Raw genomic sequence first — 15,911 nt, forward strand, 5'->3', positions numbered from 1 at the left:
CTTCATTTTTCTCAGCAATGAGGGCACATATGAACATGGGACCAACACAGATGTCTTCAGCTGCCAAGCGCACATGTAACAGGTCAGCCAGTGTCATAGGTACAAATCTGCTGACAGATGCGCCTAAGTCCAGTAGAGCTCTCCAAACTAATAGATGGTAATTCTGAGTCATAGAAAACCTCCTACTAGGGTATTAGGAATTTTAGATCATTGGGCACAAGAAAACCCCTTTAAGCCCTAAACCTCTCTTACAATTACAGGCAAAATTAGCCTTTTAATCGTCAGTGACGGTGAAAGACTACATGAAGACAAAACTCATACTATATGCTTAAGCAGCCAAGCATGCACAGTAATTTCAGAGTCCTAGGTTAATAAATACAAACTAAGAGCGGTGTGGAGCAGTATTTTAAAGTTTACAAAAGATGCATTTAAGTGGTATTCCCTTCTTGTAATGTTACGGCATATCACTAGAATGGTATGCTACTAACATTACGATTGGTGGGATCTGGCTTCTGAAACCTGGGCCAATCACAACAACTAAGGGCCCAGGGTCCCTTCGGCTAATTCACTACACAGTGGCTCTCTCTGTCACCTGCTGTGCAAAGAACTGCAACACTGCCTTATTCAAGTGAATGGGGATGCTTTGTAGTTCTCTTCATAGCGGGTAGCCAAGAGCGGACAATCTGTGTAGGAGCACCAGCGCTTTTAACTTTGAGGATTGAGAGGGTCCCAGCAGTCATATTCTCTCCAATATATTAGTGAGGGCATATCCTAATAATATGCCATCAGTTAGTATTGTGGGAATACCCCTTTAACTTTGCATCCTCTTTCACATATTACTCACACCTACATGGACCAGAAATGTTCCAATCTTCTCCTTCATCACATTTAAAACCTGTTTCTTACCCCAGCTTCTAGCTTCATCATTGTGTTACAGTCCCTGGTAAATGGCTTTGTAGCAAGTAACTTGTGGATGAATAACTTATTAATCAGTCAATAATTTAACTGATTATTTTAGTGAGAAAATTTCAGTCAATTGATGAGAAAGCATCAAGAAGTTGAGTAGCTATGATAGTCTTGAGTCTTGGCTGCTCAACTGGCCCATCATCTTCAGCAGCATCTGGTTCTCATCCTTCAACCTCTTGCTTTCATCTTCAGCTCTCTTCATTTTCTGCAACAGACATCAGAAGATCATCAGAAAATGTTCCTGATGAGTACTTCTCCAAAATGTGTCTATGGTTCCTCATGACTGATCATCACAGGTTCTTGACCATAAAGAAGACAAAGCTACAGAGTGGGCAATATCTACGGTATCTATCAGATGTGAAGTGCCCTCTTCATGTGTTAATGACATCTTCAAACTATGTTACAACACTTACCCTTGTGTGTAAGATTTACCTGATTTAAGGTCTTCATCTCCTTTTGGAGTAGTAGCATAGACCCCTCCTTGTCATTGAGTTGAATGGTCAGTTTGTGATTGTCTTGTCTCTTTTCTCTAACTGCCTAATAAAAACACAAATACAGTTCACAGTACCAATCACCAGTACCATCAAGCACTTGGAGAGTCCTTTTCTATACTTGACTTGCCTGTAGGCTTTGGCGCTTAGGTCAATGGTGTATCATAATTACAAAATTACGATTAAAGCTGGCATACATTTGATGTATGTCAGCCGAACGGATTTTGGTGGGACTGGCAGACCATTTAATGTGTAGTGGGACCTCCTGATTCTCCACAGTCAGGGTTGAGAAGGATTATGCTGCTGGATTTCAACATGCCTGATCCTTTTGTTCTCTGGAGAATGACCGTCAGAAGAGTCTAGTGGCTATCTAATCTCCCCTCTTTACTGCATGCTTAGCCGAGTCGAGCATGCTGGAGAGATAATGCAGTTGTCAGGTGAACAACCATTTTCCAGCAGCTTTCTTAACGGGTCTAAAGGCAGCCATAACCATTCAATAGCGATAGTTCGGCCAACAGCTATCTCTCCTGACTCCCTTATACACAAATGTGTACGGGTGTTCAATGGGAAGAGGAAAGAAAGCTGCTGCCAGACATTTCTGAAAACTTATCTCCTGATTCTTCTCTCCCCTGACATCATCTCTCGGGGAATATTGGGCAGCCCCCCATACACATTAATGGCCAGTCTAAGTATTGTCCAAGTTCAGACAGCTGTCCAGGAGTGGCCTTACCTTTTGAAGTTCTTCCATCCATGATTGCCTTGTTTTCAAGCTTCCATCCGTACTTTCTGAAGTAGAATCATTCAAATGGGCCTCCGAATTTCTGTAAAGAAACGAAAAATACCAAAAAAGGGATATGCACGCACCCTTTTGTAACCATGCTTTGCATTGCTCTAATGCAGGGATGCCCAACCTGCGGCCCTCCAGCTGTTGCCAAACTACAACTTCCATCATGCTCTGCTGGTAGCTGACAGCTGTAGGCTGTCCGGGCATGCTGGGAGTTGTAGTTTGGCAACAGCTGGAGGGCCGCAGGTCGAGCATCACTACTCTAATGCATATAAAACTAAAAATAAAGTATCTTTGTAAATGGTCTATATAAAAAAAAATACACAACTTTCATTTACAGATCTTTTGCAAATGTATTTGTCTCCATGGTTACAGACTACAAATAAACCCTGTGTTGTCTGATTCTGCAGTCATGCTCCTTTCCACCTGTCCCCTACTTTTTTTGCATTCAGTAGGTTAGCAAGATGTACAGGGAAACTGGGAGCTGTAGACACAAAATACTAGGACGTTTTTAAACAAGGCTAATTGCAAAATTGTTTCTTCCAGTAATAGACGTTAAAAGCCTCAATAAAAAATTCACTGAGAAGCTCAACCCAAAAGATAGGCTTCAAAACAGCAGGTTATCAGACAGGAGAAACATTACTTACCTCACTAATCCACTGCCGTTGCCTTTCAAATGCTTACTGGGTCCCCACTAATCTCTGTTCCTGGTCCCATCTCAAAATTTAGGAAATGTCAGGAGATGCCTGCTCAGCCAATCAGTGGCCGCAGCGGTGATCTCCAAGCAAAGTAAGGGTCGGAACAGCAGCAGCTGGAGATTAGTGAGGTGAGTAATGTTTCTTTTTACTAACCAATTATTTTCCTTATACTGCTGGAAAACCACTTTAAGCAGGAGCGCAGCTATAGTGGAAGCAGAGGGGCCCGAACTTAGAAGGGGCCCACCCGGAAGTGTCATGGCCCCCTCTACAGTATTATACAATGACATACAGTATATACATGTAGAAAAAGGACGGAGCGGCTGCCGGGCATGGTCTGAGAGAACAATCTTGACTAGCCACAGGAGTGGGGGTTGCACGGGAAGAGGAAGTTGTCAAGAAGTTGCTGGGGGGGGGGTGTTTAAAAATGAACTGTGGGGCTCAGTCATTTCTAATTACACCACTGGCTTTAAAGGGGTTGTCTTATTTTGGACATTGGTGCTAGGATACGCCCCCGGTGCCTGATAGGTGTGGATACCACCTCTGGGACCTGCACGTATCCTTAGAATGGAGCCCGCAAAGTGACAGAGAGCACACCACACATGCGCAGCTGCCCTCCACTCATTTCTATGTGAGTGCCGAAAATAGCCGAGTGCTGGCTCAGTTATTTCGGTAAGCCCTATAGAAAGTAATGGAGTGGTGGGCGCACTTGTGCGGTGCACTTCCCATTCATTTCAATGAGACTTCCGAAAATAGCTGAGCGGGTTGCTTGGCTATTTTCGGCACTCCCATAATGAATGGAGGGCAGCCGTGCATGCGTGGCGCACCCTCCGTCACTTTGCGGGCTCAGTTTTAAGTATAGAGGCGGGTCCCAGAGGTAGGATCCACACCTATCAGACATTGGGGGCTTATCCTAGCCATATGCCCCCAATCGTTCAGATGAGACACCCTCTGTGTATGATGTTTCTGTGGTGATGACTAATAATAATAATCTTTATTCATACAGCGCCGATGTTTTCTGCGGCACTTGACAATTCAAAGGGAACATGTGGAGACAAAATCTTACTTAATGCAGTTACACAGTAACAAACTAATAAACAATTCAAACAAGATGCATGAGGACCCTGCTCGCGAGAGCTATACTACCACATTTACTTTAGGATCCTTCACAACTACCCTGTGGGCCACTTTGAGAGACAGCACGAATGTGCAAATTTTACAGAGAAAGCATAAAACCTAATGTAATACAAACCGGTTGGTGCAAGGTCCATCTGATATCCACTTCTCCTGCAAGGCAAAAGACATATTCAGAAAAACCAAGAGGCAAATTATGTAAAGTTGTTGTAAATACATTAATTTATCAGGTGAAACCACTGCCTACCGGTATATTGTGAGGGGTACATGTATCACGCATTCTGGGGAAGGGGGCATCCTAGGAGGAAGCATCTGAGGCATTATATGACAGGTACTCCATGCGGCATCTCTGTGTGCTCTAGGGAGGCATTAGAGGCTGAAGCACTGCATGGGAGCCTCTGGTGCCTACTTATTGAGCTGGCACATACAGTTAAATGATTCTACTTTGCTGGATCCGGCAGGGTCCATCAAAAGCGCTTCCGTTAGGATAATACAACCGGCTGCATCCGTTCTGAACGGATCTGGTTGTATTATCTCTAAAATGTCCAAGACGGATCCGGCACTAAAACCATTGTAAGTCAATGGGCGCCGGATACGTTTTCTTTTGTGTCCGAGAAAACAGGTCCGGCACCATTGACTTACATTGTGTTTCATGCCGGATCCGTCTTGCTCCGTATGCCATGACGCACTCAGAAACACTGCTTGCAGCGTTTTTGTTTGCGTCATGGGAACGCAACGGAACGGAATGCATTCCGGTACACTCCATTCCGTTTTGTCTCCATTGACAATGAATGGGGACAAAACTGAAGCGTTTTCCTCCGGTTTTGAGATCCTGTGACAGATCTCAATACCGGAAAGGGAAACGCTGATGCGAAAGTAGCCGGAGTTATCCAGCTTGGTAAAATTGATGGCCTCTCCTTAAGAACGGCCATGAACATTAGATCAGTTACAACTCTCGGCACCCCCATGATCACCCATTTGAATCACTGGGTCGCTTGTTCAAGCACTGCAGCCTCTTCAGTGATCTCATCAGGTTGCTGATTGGTTCGCACCCGGAGTGTGCGTTCCAAGTGTCACAGCCTTTTCCCATTCACTTGAATAGGCTAACCATATTCTTTTGTGAAATGGCATATACATCTTATGACCTGGCTCTGGTTGTTTATTAGAGGTTTTTCCAGGATTCTCATATTCATGGCCCATCCTCAGGATAGGTCATCAACATGACATTGGCGGTGGTCCGACTCCCGGCATCAGTTGTTTGAGAAAGTCGGAGCTCCAGTTAAGCGCCACGGCCTCCTTGCAGCTTGCCAAGCACAGCACTGTACAGTTGATTGTGGCTGTGCTTGGTATCACAGCTCAGCACATTCACTTTTAAGGGGCTAAGCAGCGCCCAGACCAGGTGACACGCTACTGCGAGCTCCGTGGCCTTCTCAGACAGCTGATCAGGAGGGGTCCCGGGTGTCAGACCTCCACCAATGAGATTCTGATGATCTATCCAAAGGATAGATCATCAGTAAGAAAAAGGCGGACAACCCTTAAAATTTCTGGTGGGTATATATCTAAGCAGCGTACTTAGCAACTCACATTTCATTGTGACATAGGTGAGCCACTCATGTTTCTATTAGGCCAGGTTCACATCATCGTTTCATTTTCCATTCTTCTAATCCTGTGATGGCTAACCTACGGAAATCCAGCTCTTGGTAAAACTACAACTCCCAAGATGCACACTTGCTTGGCTGTTCTCAGAACTCCATAGAAATGAATGGAGCATGCTGGGAGTCGTAGTTTCACCACAGCTGGAGTGCCGGAGGTTAGCCCAAAAATGTTTTTTTTTTTAAATCTTAACCATCAAAAGAACAGAAAACAACAATAAAAGAATCCTGTATTTTAAGTATCCGTTATGCTCAGTTAGGCACATTTTGCATCCGTTTTAGCCTTTTCCGTCTGAGATCCTATATTTTAGACGAAAAAAAGTCACCGAATATTTTTTTTTCCTTCTAAAATAACGGATCTCAGACAGAAATGGCTAAAACGGATGCAAAATGTGCCTAACTGAGCAAAACGGATGCTTAAAATACAGGATCCGTTTTTTTTTTTGTGTGTGTGTGTTTTCTGTTCTTCTGATGGATCAGAAGAGTGGAAAACTAAACAGTGATGTGAACCCGGCCTTATTTAGCATTATGGAAAAATATCTGCAGGCCGCATAACTTGTCGTTTTATATTTTAGTGCTCCAGTGCTATATTTGGTATGCAACTCAACAGTGGCGTTGCTGGGCATGCTACCAGACGTACAGCATCTCCTGGAGGATGTGGCATTAGGTTTTACTATGTTATTGTATTAACGTCAGATGAACTTCAAATCTTGCCCTCCCTGACTGCATTTAGCAGCAGAAGCAGTTTAAAGGGATACTTCCATTAAAAAAAAAAAATTTATCTCTTATTAACGGCCTGTGGATATTGTAGTGTATTTTTTCTTATTCAGGTTTGGAAGCCAAAATCAGGAGTGGATTATAAAAGGAGAGAAATTATACAGGACATATACGACAAATACGACTTGTCAAACAGTCAGGAAGCCTGACTGTTTGGCCGTACACTTCGGTTCACGCGATACATCTGCCGCATTTCTGCCTCTAATCTGCAGCAGAAAAAAGTCACCAAATGTGTGCGCACACGCTGCGGATTTTGTTTGCAGAAAACCTGCAGAATAGACGCAATGTCATTCTTTGCATTGAAAAGGGTGGAATCCGCAATGAAATCTGCTGTATAAATTGAAATGCCATCACAAAATTGTGGGACGGATGAGGACTCATTCATACGGTCGTGTGAATGTAGCTTTAGGATACGGCCACGCAGAGTTTTTAAAAGGATGTCTTGAGGCAGGAAGGAGAAGTATAAATCTTTTCTTTATATTTCCTTTCCTATATATTTCTTTCAAATCCACTTCTGAAGACCTTCTTAAAAAACTCTGTGGTAGATTTATCAAAACCGGTGGAATCTGATTGGTTGCTATGGGCAACTAAGCCAGTTTTCCTTTACACCAGTTTGAACAATCTCCCCCTCTGTGTAGTTACACCCTTAGGCCTCTTGCACATGGCCGTAGCTCTGCCGTTCAGTGCATTGCAGACCAAAAATACAGTTGTGTGAATGCCCCCTTAGGCCGAATGCACATGTAGCATTTTACCCCGCTACAACCTGTTCAGTGTATCTGCATTGTCATCCTGTGTAAATTAACATCACATTCTCACAAATGTGCATATTCTAAGCCTGTTGCATGTATTTTGCTGTAATTTCCATGTACACCAGCAGGTGGCAGCAATGTGTTCAGCAGGGCCTTAGTAACAGTTTAGCATATCTAGACTGGAATAGTTTGTTCCAGTTTAGCTCCCCCCCTCTTTGAGCAGAGTGGGCTCGCCCATATCCTGCCTCATGGGGAGGAAAGGAAGTTAGTGTTAGTGTGCTAGCCACCCCGGCTAGGGGAAGGCTGTGCTGGTAGGAGCTCCCAGTTCTAGGGATCCCAACCCAGGATCGTGTCTCGGCTGAGACCAAAGATCTTCATTCCCAGTCTGAGCCCTTCAGCCTCAACTGGTGACAAGCAAGCAGCCACCTCCAGAACTCCAGGAAGAACAATCCCCTGTGAGCATAACTGTGAGTACCATCCAGAGATCAGGAGAAGCCAAATTCCTCCTCAGCTAGTCAGTCCCATACACAGCAGAAGATAGACAGAGCAGAAGATATAGATTCCTGCCATATTCTCCAGGCATATGATAGAAGCAGAAGAGATAGTAATCCCTGCCACATATTGCCAATACCTGCTGGGACCCAAGACTATTGCTGTATCTGATGTGGATTAATGCTGCCTCCAGTAAAGACAAGTTGAATTATATTCCAAGTCTGGATCTCATTTGCTGCTACCAAGTTCCTCAATTACTCCTACTAGCAACACAGTCATTTATTGCAAGTGAGCCAGGATCCAGGAGTCCAGCCGTACAAAGGTGGGAGACACCGTTGACACTATACCTACTACTATACAGAGACATTACACCACTCTGGCATTCCTAACCTGGTACGTGAGCTGCAACACCTTAAAGGGCCCTGAGACTGTACCCTGCGCACGCTGCAATTGGCGTCACAAACAAAGACTATTAACTATAATTTACACCTGACCCAGTCATTGCATATTATAGCGTCAGTGTGCATTATTCCAGTCCGGCTTACTGCACACATGGCCGTGGAACACAGCCGTGAGTGGTCCGTGGTATCCCGGCCTGGATTCCTGCTAACAGCAGGAGCGCACAGCGTCATTGGTTGCTATGACGCCGTGCGCCTAATGCCGCCGCTGCACTACAGTAATACACTCGTATGAATTAAACGAGTGTATTACTGTAGTGCAGCGACGGCATGAAGCGCATGGCGTCATAGCAACCAATGACGCCATGTGCTCCTGCTGTCAGCAGGATGCCAGGCTGGGATACCACGGACCGCTCACGGCTGTGTTCCACGGCCGTGTGCATGGTCCGTGCATGGTCCGTGAGTGGGCCATATGTTCCGGAGTGGCATACATCGTGCGGGACAATAGTCCCGCGGGCGGCCCGATGCGCATAGTATCATAGTAACCTATGATGCTGTGCGCTCCCATGCGCACGATGTATGCCACTTCGGGACATATGGCCCTCTCACAGACCGTATGTCTCGGAGGGCATACGGTCGTGTGCATGAGCCCGAACTCTTAGGCCTCTTTCACACGGGCGTCCCGAATTTGCTCCGGTTGCGTCGCATGTGCATTGCGGGAAACCCGCACCAGTAGGCACGCAATTACAGTCAGTTTTGACTGCGATTGCGTTCCGATGTTCAGTTTTTTCCACGCGAGTGCAATGCGTTTTGCACGCGCGTGACAAAAAACTGAATGTGGTACCCAGACCCGAACCCGGACTTCTTCACTGAAGTTCGGGTTTGGGTTAGGTGTTCTGTATATTTTATTATTTTCCCTTGTAACATAGTTATAATGGAGAATAATAGCATTCTTAATACAGAATGCTTACTAAAATGTGGATTGAGGGGTAAAAAAAATATATTAACTCACCTCATCCTCTTGTTTGCGCAACCGGCATCGTCTTCTTTCTTCTTCTTTCAGGACCTGCAAAAGGACCTTTGATGACGTAATCGCCCTCTCCACGTGGTGATCGCGGTGACGTCAGCGCAGGTCTTGCTGAATGAAGATAGAAGATCCTTCTCCTTTTTTAACCCCTCAAGCCACATTTTAGTAAGCATTCTGTATTAAGAATGCTATTATTTTACTTTATAACCAGGTTATAAGGAAAAATAATACAGTAAATTGACTTTTATCAATTTACTAACATCATCTCCTAGCAACCATACGTGAAAATTGCATTGCATCCGCACTTGCTTGCGGATACTTGCGATTTTCACGCATCCCCATTCATTTCTATGGGGCCTGCGTTGCGTGAAAAACGCAGAATATAGAACATGCTGCGATTTTCACGCAACGCACAAGTGATGCGTAAAAATCAGCACTCATCTGAACAGCCCCATGAAGTGAATGGGTCCGGATTCAGTGCGGGTGCATTGCGTTTACCTCACGCATTGCACCCGCGCGGAATTCTCGCCTGTGTGAAAGGGTCCCATGAGCCTTTAGCTACGCCCCTGATCGTATTTGCATTATTTAGTTATTTTTCATCTGTATCAGGGATAGGTCTAAGTGTTTTGTCAGTTGGATTTATGCATTTGTGACTTTTTTAAGTATAAATTTGATTTGTAAACATGCGCAAAACTCTGCCAGCCCTTGGCTGGCGTATGTTGCTGCGTCTAGTCGGATTTTTTGCGACTCTGATGATGGTGAAAGCCACATAACAAATGTATGCAACTTTCTATCTATTTTGCGCTTTTGTAAAACATATTTGCGACCTTTCTGGGAAAATGCGACTTTTTAAACCATTAGATTTACGACTTTCCAATGCCACACCAGACATATATAGCATCTGCAAAATACAACACATCTTAAAATAATCTAAAAAGAATGGCAACAAACTGATTTATCAACTCAAATAGAAACACATGATAAATAGGAGAAACTGAAACTTTCAACCCACAGAAGAACAGGTGGCAAATATGGGGGAACTGCTCAAACCCCAAACACTGTAGCGTGTTTCTCATTGGGGGAGCAGTACCACCGCAGTAGGACCCTTGCCATGCCGAGATACCGTGACGTGGTGCATGATGGGCTCCGATGTGTTCCTGACAGGAATATATTGGCAAAAGTCTCAGCTCGCCTGTTTTTAGGCTGTCAATTAGACAACTGTATTTCCTTCCCCTGTCTTTCCTTTTTCAACTATATGTCAAGCACTTCATAAATTAGACTAGGAGTTATTGCCTAGGTATTGCAATTAGTCTGACCTCTAGTGGTTCTTTTAAGGCCTCCTTCACACAACTGTAGGTGTCCCGTTGCCGTATTGCGGAACGCATTTGCGGATCTGCAATACACGGGCACCATTTCGTGTGCATACCGCATCACAGATGCAGACCCATTCACTTCAATGAGTCCGCAAATCCGGAGATGCGGAATGGTGCGGAACGGAAGCACAAAACGGAACCCTGCGGAAGACATGTCATATCTTTTCGCGGAATGGGTGGATTGCGGACCCACAAATGCGGTCTGCAATGCGGCAAAAGGCATCACACTTTCATGTGAACGAGCCCTTAATCTAAAAAATCAAAATAGGCAAACGAGGCACAAATGCCTCCAATACAGGCACATTAGTAAATGAGACAAAACAAATGTGACAGTGTAAGGCTACATGCACACGAACGTTGTTTGTTTCCGTGTCCGTTTTTTTTTTTTTTTTGCGGCTAGGATGCGGACCCATTCATTTCAATGGGTCCGCAATAAATGCGTGTGCTGTCCGCATCAGTATGTCCGTTTCGTAGCCCCGCAAAAAAAATAGAACATGTCCCATTCTTGTCCGTTTAGGCATTGTTACAATGGATCCGCAAAAAAAAAACGTATGGCATACGGATATCATCCGGGTTTTTTGGCGGATTCATAATTTGCGGACCGCAAAACACATATGGTCGTGTGCATGTAGAGATACAGACTCTATAGTAAATGTGCCCCGTTGTTATTATGATTAATATTATTCACATCACATTCACGTCAGTGGTTTTAATTAGTGATGACCGAAGTTATGAAAAATTTGCAGCTTTGCCAAATTTCACAAAGAAATTCTATTTGTGATGAATTACTTTGTCGCGAAGCACATTCCTTCGTATGTAGCAAGCGCAATGATGGAGAACACCTGTCATTGAACCACTCAAATGCTGCGCTCATCGCTGATTGCTGCATCTAAAATTAAAATTAAAGCATTTCAGGGGTTAATCAAGTAAAAAAGAGAAATAGTCACCTCAACCATTGATCGCGGAGAGGCCATCAGAGCCATCTTGATTGAAGACACCGCGCAAAATCTCGCACGGGGTGACTTAATGACATCACTGATGACGTCACCACGCCCGGCCAGCGCAGTGACGCACATATCACCTTGCGCAAGATTTCAAGTGGTTTCTGTAATTAAGATGGCCGGAACGGCCTCTTCATGCGCAAATGGATGAGGTGAGTATGTATTTTTAATACCGCCATTTCAAGAAAAATTTATTCATTCCCATGAAGCGTTAGGAAAATCGGCTTCGCAGCAAATAAAAATGTTTCTGAAATTCGAATCTAAGTCAACTTTGGTTACTTCGATTCGCTCAACGTTAGTTTTAATGTTATAACTGATGGTTTATATAGGACGGGGCAATAACTGTCCAGGTTCCAGGTACATTTTCCTCACCTGACTCTGTATTACAGTCTCTTGCTCTTTGTTCTCCTCATTTGCATCATCTTCATTTTCCTCAGGATCCTATAAATTAACAGTGTGTTAGTCATGGAAAGCATTATTCATTATAGGCAAATGTTCATGAATTCGCAAAGGGGTATTGGAAAAAAGCACACAAGTTTTTTCAGAAATCGCACCACTCACGTCCATGGCATTGCGGCTCAGCTCAACTCAGCTGAACAAGGCTGAAATGCACCAATGGTGAAATACCAAGGGCTGTAAAAATTACGCATCTCTTATTAATTGATATCCAGATGAGTAATAGGTCCAATATATCTACTAAGGCCTCATGCACACGGCCGTTGTTTGGGTCCGCATCTGAGCCAATGTTTTGGCGGCCCGGATGCGGACCCATTCACTTCAATGGGGCGGCAAAAGATGCGGACAGCACTCCATTGCTCCGTTCCGTGGCCCAGCAAAAAAAATAGAACATGTCCTATTCTTGTCCGTTTTGCAGACAAGAATAGGCATTTCTACAATGGGCCGCCCGTTCCGCAAATTGCGGCTTCCGGTTTTTGCAGATCCGCGGTTTGCGGACCGCAAAAAATGGAACGGTCATGTGCATGAGGCCCAATACAGAGGCTGATAACTTAAAAAGGTTACCCCACCCTGTGGACAAGACATAATTTTCCAATAGGTGTGGTACCTACTTCTGGGACCTGCTCCTATCTCTACAGCGGGGCTCATCTTATACTTCCAAAAATAAACAAGCGTGCTTAATGGAAGGTGCCGCACATGTGCAGCCACCTCTCTGCTCCCAGTGGCCCAAGATAGGACCCCATTCTACAGACAGGAGGTGGAACCGCGTCTATAAGACATTTTGTTACAGCGGTGGCTGCAAGCTGCCGCTGCGCTGTCCCGCTCGCGAACCCCTCCCGTCTTCTTTCGGGCAGGCCCAGCTGCCAGGCCCACTTTTTTCCTCTCTGCAAGCTGCAGCTTGCTTGTCAGCAAGACCTCTCCTCCTGTAGCCATAGGGCGTGCCCCCTTCCTCTGGCTCTTAAAGAGCCAGTGTGAGCAATTCCTAATCTTCACCAACCGAAAGCTGGCAACCCTAGGGTAATTCAGGCACCTTCCCCACTGGGAGGATGCCCCAGCAATAAGTCTCTTAGCTTGCTAAGTTCCTGCTTGGTGTGCTTTATCTTGTTGTCTGTTCGTGTACTGACCTCTGCCCATTTACCTGTATTTGACCCTTTGGTGTCTGACCTGTGCCTTTCACATGTATTGATCATACGCTGTTTGCCCAACCTCGGACCTGTCACTGTATTGCAAGTACTCTGCCAGCCCTGACCTTGGCCTGTCCCTGACTACAATTCTACCGGACCACTTGGTGCTCTAATACTAATGGATTAGCTGTTAATCACACAGAGATTACTTCAGGAGGTAGCGGCTTGGTAGTTCCCCTGCAGCAAAGTCCAGATTCCTGTATAGAGGTAAATATCAGGGGACTGCCAGGATAATGCCCTAAGGAATTGTCTCATGTCAAATCTATTGGTTAACACAGTGGTTCCACACTGACCAACACATTTATGGCATATCCTGTATCTCTCACCCGTGCCGTGTTGCTCCAGGCTGACCAGGCGTGATCTGCATGTCTTTGAAGTTCTGTCCACTTTTACTGTGGTGCTAGGACCTCATAAGTATGATGTTTGAATCAAATGGCATATTTTTTTATGTATTTTCTCCAAAAAGTTTCAGTAAATACATTGATAAATCAGCTCGACTGTGAACATTGGTGGATACATTTGGAGTTGCAGTAGCAGTGGAGTTACTGGAGCTCAACTACCTGCAGTCACCTTTGGCGGCTTCACCTATGTGACATTTGATTAACGTTACATAGGGGTAAAAGATGTTGGATGTTTCCGATCAGGTAATGGGTTAGTAATGTGAAATGGCAGACTAATATTTAGAAGAAAAAGGAATGTCCAGCAACCATGGCAGACTAATTAGTATTTTTTAGTTTTTGTCATGGTCTTTGTAGCAGAACCCCTGTTATTGCCTGGACCACAGACTGTAACCTTGTATAAACCCCCATTGTGTTGTTGATTGTGTCACAGACAATACCTATTGTTTTGTTGATTGTATCACAGGCGGGGGGGGGTGTACATTTTTTGGGAATGTCTCCCGACTGTAAATAAACAATGTGATTGGTTATTATGTTTGAATACTGTGGGAGGTCCTCTTGCAGGGGGACTTCCATAAAAGTCAGTGTGGCATGAATAAAGCTGTCTGCTACACCCTTCATCATGTTTCGGCTGGTGTTTGGGTAACTGATCGCTACTTGGGAGAATCTCAGCTACAGCATTTCACTTCTTTTGGATTAAACTGGCGAACGGAGAACTATAATCACGTACAAAATGTAAGAAAAAGAACTGGATCGCACATCCTCAATACTATGCTTTTATCTAACTGCTTCTCAGCATAATTAATATCGCTTCTCAGCGTAATTTATTGTATACCTACACCTATGCTGCATGCTATACATGAGGGATTAGTATACAATTTGATCAAAAAGCATAGGCCCACACACCGCGATAAGGTTGCCTCTTCGAATGGGACCCTATTCTAAATTTGGCGCAGCACTGCACGGCGACAACCGACGCAACAGCACCACCCCAGCAGGCAGCGGGACCCAGCAGTCAAACAGCGCCCCCGCTGTCCGACAAAGCCACCATGGCACTGGGTCCCACCAACCCACCGGGACAGCACATGAGCAACAATGGCCGCCGTGCGATCCAGTTCTGTTTTCTCCCCCTGACAATTGTTATTTGAATCTTCCTTCTTTATTACTGGTATCAGCACTCCTCCCATTCGGCACAGGTGGTTTTAATCACAGAAGTCTGCATATAAGTGGTCATTGACCTGTAGCTCCTGATAGCAATGGACATGTTGTGTTAGACAACTGTTCACATGGTGCAGTACTGCGTGATGGCCTTTGTGGCGCTGTGCTGGTGGGTTGGTGGGACCCAGTGCCATGGGTGGCATTGTCAGACAGCAGAGGTGCTGTTTGACTCTTGGGTCCCGCCGCCTACTAGGGCAGTGCCGCTTTGTGGCCGCATTGTCGCTGCGCCTTTTTGTCAGAGTAGGTCCCACTCAAAGAGGCAACCTTGGCGTGGTGAGTGGGCTTATGCCTTTTGATCAAAATGTACACGAATACCTCTTGTACAGCATGCAGTATGGGGGGCTGTACACTTTAATATAGCGCTGAGAAGCGAGTTTAATTAGATCAAAGCATAGCATTGTGGATGTGCGATCCAGTTCTGTTTTCTCCCCCTGACAAAGGAAAACTATAATCACTCTGGCTCTCGGCCGTTTGGTTCAAAACCGATGAACCCCCTGGCTACCACTTCCGGGGTCCGTTACAGTCTTTCCTATCTTATAAAGTGATGACATATCGCTAGGATATTCATTATCGTGGGGACCCAACATTTAAGACCACCTTGATCCCGAAAAGGAAGGGGATGCACAGCTGGTATAGAGTGCGTCCCCTTCAATGTTGTCCCATGGGCAGTAGCACCAGAACAGCAGCATGGCCCCATTGAAGGGCACAGCTAAGGGGTGAAAAACTAAACCAGTTTTGCATCCCTTCATTCTCAGGATAGGCGGGGATCCCAGAGTTCAAAACCCCACAAGAATAGGACATGTTCTATTTTTTTTGCGGGGCCGTGGCACGAAGCAACAAAATTGTGGAACGGATGTGGACTCATCATATGTTCGTGTGAATGTAGCTGTAGCCTGAATATAGAGCCAGAGGTTTAATGTAGACTATTTGCAAAGTTTTATCATTATTTTACACGCATTCGACCAATAAAAATTGTTGCAAAGATGGACATAACCTTTAACTTGATGTTAGTCAGCTGCAGGTTCAGACCCCGAAATAAATAAGCTTGAATAAGCAAGTTTAAAGAGGTTTTCCGAGATATTTTAACTGGTGACCTATCCTGTGGATAGCAAATGA

At 44.9% G+C, this 15,911-nt stretch overlaps 1 protein-coding gene across 2 annotated transcripts in view; it reads right to left on the reverse strand.

The window, feature by feature from the left end:
- Positions 1 to 261: 261 nt before the first annotated feature.
- The window catches only part of LOC120980977 (PRKC apoptosis WT1 regulator protein-like), a 66,926-nt gene continuing 51,276 nt past the window's right edge, over positions 262 to 15,911 (reverse strand). The window contains exons 3-7 of one of the 2 annotated variants that reach the window (XM_040410395.1): positions 11,912 to 11,980; positions 4,189 to 4,223; positions 2,188 to 2,278; positions 1,399 to 1,503; positions 262 to 1,171 (exon numbers count right to left, since the gene is read on the reverse strand). In XM_040410395.1, coding sequence (XP_040266329.1) covers positions 1,067 to 1,171; positions 1,399 to 1,503; positions 2,188 to 2,278; positions 4,189 to 4,223; positions 11,912 to 11,980 — 405 coding nt within the window. In that variant the 3' untranslated portion in view covers positions 262 to 1,066. The remainder of the gene's footprint in view (positions 1,172 to 1,398; positions 1,504 to 2,187; positions 2,279 to 4,188; positions 4,224 to 11,911; positions 11,981 to 15,911) is intronic. The other variant, XM_040410396.1, reaches the window with a different exon arrangement.

Source organism: Bufo bufo, chromosome 10 (assembly GCF_905171765.1).
Source record: "Bufo bufo chromosome 10, aBufBuf1.1, whole genome shotgun sequence".
Taxonomy (NCBI): domain Eukaryota; kingdom Metazoa; phylum Chordata; class Amphibia; order Anura; family Bufonidae; genus Bufo; species Bufo bufo.